The sequence below is a fragment of the Arachis stenosperma genome, chromosome 2, assembly GCF_014773155.1.
Source record: "Arachis stenosperma cultivar V10309 chromosome 2, arast.V10309.gnm1.PFL2, whole genome shotgun sequence".
Taxonomy (NCBI): Eukaryota; Viridiplantae; Streptophyta; class Magnoliopsida; order Fabales; family Fabaceae; genus Arachis; species Arachis stenosperma.
In genome coordinates this window covers 29435888-29442227 of record NC_080378.1, presented here as the reverse complement: position 1 = coordinate 29442227, position 6340 = coordinate 29435888, and the positions used below count along the sequence as shown (strand labels likewise).

Here is a 6340-nt window from a genome sequence, read left to right as displayed (position 1 = left end):
AAATTTTCCCTTCCCAGCTACCTTCCAGCTGTCATGAGCCCTGCTGGAGGAGAGGGGGTCTAGGAACTTCCCTCGGGTAGGCTGTTTGCGATTCGCCGGGTCGGCCGATTGGGTTGGGGCACGCATCAGGCAGGTCGGACCGGAATAGTGCCCCCAACGTGATAGCTATGGTTGTGAGAACCGTGAGTGGCGCGTTATGCTTTGGCTATCTCGTCGCTAAGTCGGTTTGCCGCCAATCGTGGTAGGGGCGTGCCCCCTACGCGCGAGTGAGGCTCATCGCATTGAGGGAGCGTCCTTTGTCCCCTCGTTCTTCGTGCCAAGCATTTAATGCTCTTAATGGTTAATTCAAACCCTGCGCAAAATGTCAATCTTGTCCCCGCCTTTTGTGCTTCCCAGCGTCAGTTGTCACTTCAGTTTTCTCTCACCTTTTACGTTTCAGTTTCTAACTCTCCCACTCATTATCACATTTTACTGATTTTCCTTCTATATTCTCTGAAGCGCTTCGTTGTGAATCGATTGCTTCTTCCAAATTCTTTTGGGATTCCCCAGCCCCTCTTGATCACCTCCATCAGTCTGGTAAGCACTTCTTCTTCCCATTCTTCTGCGTTTTATTCTACGTTTATGCTGCTTTCCTTTATCTTGGCTTTATTCATGCTCTGCGTATTTTGTTGGGTTGCATGCCTGATTTGGACCAATGCTAGGTAGACAATAAGGGGGTTACCATGTTAGGTCTTCTGATTTTTTTGGCCTTTAGCTCTCGCTTGACTGTAGATTATTGTAGGCTTGGCTTTTGTTTAACTACGGGTAGGCAAACTATAGTTTTTGGTATTAGTTCTGATTTTCCAACCTCATAGACTGATTCTGAGTGGTGCTCCCATTGTAGGTATGGCCCAATGTCCTGTCGCAAGGGTTCTTGTCGTGAGAGCGCTTGTAGATCGGTACGCCTGGGTGACCTCGAACGTGAAGGACACCCTCTCACAGATGACTTTAGAGGAACTCATGGAGTTCCGATGAGAGGAATACCTCTACGGGGGAGGTCCCGAGGAAGAGAACTATGAGGTGTTTGTTCCTGACGACCAGAAATGGATATGCCATCTGAACCTGCACACTCCCCGAATCTCTGATTAGATTTGGATGTACAAAGCTATGTTCACTAACTTGGGGATTCGTATTCCCTTCTCTCCCTTTCAAATGGCGCTACTTAACCAGTGTGACATGGCGTCGTCTCAATTGTATCGAAACAACTGGGCCTCTATCCGCTGTTTTGAGATGGTTTGTGAATTTTTAGAACTACCGGCCTCAGTGGAGGTCTTCTTGTTTCTTTTTGTTCTAACGAATCCTTCTAAAGAGTGGAGGGCAAAGAAGGGATTCATGTCTTTTCGATCGGTCCAAGGTCGGAGGATCTTTGGCTTGTTTGAAGATTCCTACCACAAATTTAAAGATAAATATTTCAAGGTTCGCTCCGTCGCAGGCCGGCACCCTTTCTGGTTGTCTCTGGAGCGGGAACGCCGGATCCCGACCTATTGGAGTTTCAGGGTGGGTGCTAATGTGTTCACAAAGGTGACGTACAAAGGGTTGTCACCAGAGAACAAAAATATTGCCGACGTGCTATTTGCTGTGTTTGGGAAAAATCACGTCAATCCACACCTCCTGATGGGGGACCCTGAAATGGGAAAAGCCTATATTTGTGAGTTACCCGGGTGGTCGTTGACCCCATCTTTATTTGTTTGTCCTCGTATTCTCTTGATTTTAACTGATGTTCTCGTTTTGTCTTTATTTTGCAGTATCCACTGCTGCCGACCAAGTTGGTCTTGACAATCTGATGTCCAAATTTCTTCTTAATGACGAAGACAACTCCACCACTCCTCCTGTAGATCCCACGGTTGCCTCTGGTCCTGAAGTTCAATCCTACCCTCCTCAAGGGGAAGTCGCCAGGACCAACAATAATCTAGTTCTTCCACCTGAGGAGGCTTCCGGGGAAGGGGGAGGTCCAGAAGTCGCCTTCATTGACAACCCTCGGAAGAGGAAACTGACTTCTTCCCCAGAAGGAGTTCTTACTTGCATGGAAAAGAACTTAGATGCTGGCTTCTTCATCAACGCTCATCTCCTTCCGGGAACCGAGGAATTTTTTGATGGCGGGGGACCTCGCTTCTCAAGCCAAGTGGGTATATCGCACTCTCTTCCGGGCTGCTGTAATTGCGAGGAAAGCAGAACCCGTTCTTGCTTGTACCCGGAACCAGGAGAACAAGCTTCAAGGAGCTGTTAATTTTGTGGAGAGGGCCAGGGCAGAGGTGACTACCTTGAGGGCCCAGCTAGCCACTGCCCAGGAGAAGTTGTCGGCCTCCAACGAGGCAGTTGCCCAACTTACTGAGCGCGAGCTTGCCTTGCAGGGGTAGGTTTCCACTGCACAAGCTCGGGTGGTAGAGTTGGAGAAGGAAGCTAGAGAAGGAAATGGCCGCTTCGGTGGCCCCCACGGATGCTGCCTAAGCAGAGGTTGTTGCCCTGAAGAAGAAGAAGAACATAGAGACCGTGAAAGAGGCGAGGGACGCCATTATGGCCACGAACAAGGCGATTAAGGCCCAGGTGAAGCTCCTAGCTCCTGAGTTTGACGTGTCCGCCGTGGGTGCCTTCAAGACCATCAGGGATGGGAAGATTATCAACCTCTCTAAGAAATGAGCTGTTTGTACTTTTATTTCTTTGTTTCTTGTTTGGTAGTTTGTAAGACAATTGTTGCCGACCCACCGTTCTGACTTTTTAGAGACGACTTGAGGCTTTTATGTATGTTTTTTAGTTTTGAAACAATATTACTGTAAAAATCTAAGCATAGTTATGCCTTTTTCATTTAAGTGTCTAAATTTTGGCCTTATTTGATAGCCGTTAATGGTAGCGTTTACGATATATAGGGTTCCTGGGGTGATTAGTCCCAAGATGCCGTATCGCTGTCAAACTGGCTGATTTCATAAGGCCAAGTAACTTGGACAATTTTAAATAATGCATTATAAGGTATTAACTTCAAAGTGAGCAAGGAAAATTTAATCTACTCTGAATGCGATTATATTATGATAAACTGTGATTTACGTAAACAACCAACAAGAGATAAACAAAAAACGGGCGTTACTAAACCAGGAGATCGCTTGCCCGCCGGGAGTGCTTCGGCTTCTAGGAGTAGAATCTCCTTAGGTTTATCACATTCCACATCCTGGGGACTTCCCTTCCGTCCAGTCGTTCCAGCTTATAGGCTCCGTTACCAACCACTTCCTTTATTCTGTATGGACCTTTCCAGTTGGCCACTAACTTTCTTTCCCCCGGTGTCGGGAGACCCACGTCATTACGTCCTAGGACTAGGTCGTTTTGCTCGAAATCTCTTTTTAGCACTTTGGCATTGTAACGCAGGGCCATTCTTTGTTTTAACACCGTCTCTGATTAGTGGGCCATCTCTCTAGTCTCATCTACTAAGTCCTTCTCCATGGCCTCCTCGACTCCTCCCAAGAGTAGTCATTGGCTCAGTTCCTCAATCTCCATGGGTATTATCGCATCAACCCCATAGGTGAGCCGGAAAGGCATCTCCCCGGTGGAGGACTGCTGCGTTGTTCGACAGGACCACAGAACTGACGCTAGTTTGTCTGCCCAAGCTCCCTTCTTTTGGTCAAGTCACTTTTTAAGGCCTCGTAGGATGACCTTGTTCGCCGCCTTGAACTGGCCGTTAGATTGAGGGTGCTCAACAGATGATAACTTTTGCTTTATCCCTAAACCGGCGAGAAATTTCCCGAACTTCTTGTCGGCAAATTGCGTCCCGTTGTCCGAGATGACGACCTCTGGGATTCTGAATCTGGCTATTACTTGTCTCCACAAGAATTTTCGGCAATTTTCTGAGGATATACTGGCCAATGGCTCGGCCTCTACCCACTTCGTTTAATAATCGATAGCGACAATTAGGTACTTGACCTGTCCGGCCCCGACCGGAAAAGGCCCTAAGAGGTCGACACCCCCATTGGGAGAATGGTCGGGAGGCCATCAGTAGGCTAAGTTCAACCACCGGCACTTTGTGAAAGTTGGCGTTTTCCTGGCATCTTCTGTATTTCTTCACGAACTCCTTGGAATTCGTCATCATTGAGGGCCAATAGTAGCCGTCCCTGACGAGTTTTTGGGCTAAGGCCTTTCCTCCAATGTGGTGGCCACAACACTCTTCCTGGACTTCGCTTAATACGTAGTCTGTCTGGTCGGGATGCAGGCACTTCAATAGGGGTTGGTTCAGCCCTTTCTTGAATAGCTGGCCTTGTATTATTGTATGCTTGGCGGCTTCTCTCCTTAGTGCTTTTGCCGTCTTTTTGTCATCTGAGAGTTTACCGTTTTCCAAAAAAATAGTGATCGGGTCCATCCATGAAGGGAGGTCGGCCGCCCGGGTTATATGTAAGGTCACTATTGGTTCCTTCACCAAACCTTGAATCAGAGATCGGTTCCCCGTTCCTGGTTTTGTGCTCGCCATTTTTGATAGGAGATCAGCCCGTGTGTTCCTCTCCCTCGGAACGTGCTGTACCGTGACTTCGTCAAACTCCTCACTCAGCTTTTTGACCTTCTCCAAGTATTTTTGTAGCAATGAGTCCTTGGCTTGATACGTTTCATTGATCTGTGATGTGACGACCTGAGAGTCACTGCATATTTCAACTCTGGTGGTCCCGACTTCCCTTGCCAAGAATAGGCCACCAAGAAGGGCCTCACACTCCGCTTGGTTATTGGTCACCAGAAACTCGAACTTAACTGATTGCTTATACACGACTCCAGTTGGGCTTTCTAGAATGATCCCCGCTCCTCCGAATGTTTGGTTGGAGGCTCCGTCTACATGGAGTTTCCACCGTATGCTCGGTGTCTCGGGGGGTTTCCCGTTACTTCGACCAAAAAATCGGCCATTGCTTGGGCCTTGATTGCATGTCTGGGCTCGTACTGTAAGTCATACTGAGACAATTCGATTGTCCAGGACATCATCCTTCCCGCCAGGTCGGATTTTTGCAGCACTTGACGGATCGCTTGGTCCGTCCTGACAATTACCTGGTGTCCTTGGAAGTATTGTCGCAGCCTACGGGAGGAGGTCAGGCGCACATATGTCAGCTTTTTCAGTTTACTGTACCTCAACTCTGCCCCTTGCAATGCCTTGCACACAAAGTAGGTCGGCTGCTGGATCTTCACTTCGTCCCGTACCAAGACGGTCACCAAAGCCTCATCAGTTACTGCTAAGTACAAGTATAGTGTCTCTCCATTTCTAGGTTTGTCGAGGACAAGTGGTGCCAAGATTATATTCTTGAAGTGATTGAAGGCTTCCTCGCACGCTGGGGTCCATTTGAACACTATCCCTTTTTTCATCAAGTTGAAGAACGGAAGAGCTTTGGCAGCCGACGCACTGAAAAATTGGAATAACGCCGTGAGTCTTCCCGCCAGTATCTGTACATCTTTGACACATCTCGAGCTCGTCATCCGTAAAATTGCTTCGCATTTCTCCGGGTTGGCTTCCAATCCTCTTTGGGTTATCATAAAACCCAAGAACTTCCCGGCTTCCATGGCGAAGGCCTTGAGGGGGGTTAAGCCTCATCTTGTGCAGCCGAAGAGATGCGAACACGGCCTCTAGATCAGTGATAAGTTCTTTGGCCTGGGTGGTCTTCACCAGGATGTCGTCTATGTACACTTCTACAGTCTTGCCGATAAGACCACTAAATACCTTGTTCATAAGCCTTTGATACATAGCTCCTACGTTTTTTAGTCCAAACAGCATCACTTTGTAGCAGTATGTACCCCCCTGACGTTATGAACGCCGTTTTCTCCTCGTCAGGCCGGTGCATCGGTATTTGGTTGTAGCCAGAGGATGCGTCCATGAAACTCAAAAATTGAGACCCCACGGCCGCGTCTACTAGGGCTTCAATGTTAGGGAGGGGGAAGGAATCCTTGGGACAGGCTTTGTTGAGATCGGAATAATCCACGCACATTCTCCACTTTCCATTGGCTTTCTTGACTAGGACTACGTTCAACAGCCAAGTCGAGTAGTCTAGTTCTCGGATGAACCCCGCTTCCAGTAGGCTGGCCGTTTGCCTAGCCACCTTGTCAGCTCTTTCCTGGGATATTTTTCTTCTTCTTTGTGCCACCGGTTTAGCATATGTCTTTACAGCTAGGTGGTGTGACATGAACTGGGGTTAATCCCTGGCATGTCGGCTGGTGTCCAGGCGAACAGGACGCCATTTTCCCGAATCATTTCCACCAATAGTTCTTTCAAGTCATGAGGGAGGTTTCTATTCATGAAGGTGAACTTTTCTTCTGAGTCGCCAACCCTGAACTTCTTGAGGTCTCCTTTAGG

General features: G+C 48.2%; 1 protein-coding gene across 1 annotated transcript; it reads right to left on the bottom strand.

The window, feature by feature from the left end:
• Nucleotides 1-3718: 3718 nt before the first annotated feature.
• LOC130962752 (uncharacterized) lies at nucleotides 3719-5734 on the bottom strand. Its single transcript, XM_057888922.1, has 3 exons — nucleotides 5443-5734; nucleotides 5047-5348; nucleotides 3719-4930 (listed from the first exon to the last, which is right to left on the bottom strand). The coding sequence occupies exons 1-3, from the start codon at nucleotides 5732-5734 to the stop codon at nucleotides 3719-3721; spliced, it is 1806 nt and encodes a 601-aa protein (XP_057744905.1).
• Between the last annotated feature and the right edge of the window lie 606 nt (nucleotides 5735-6340).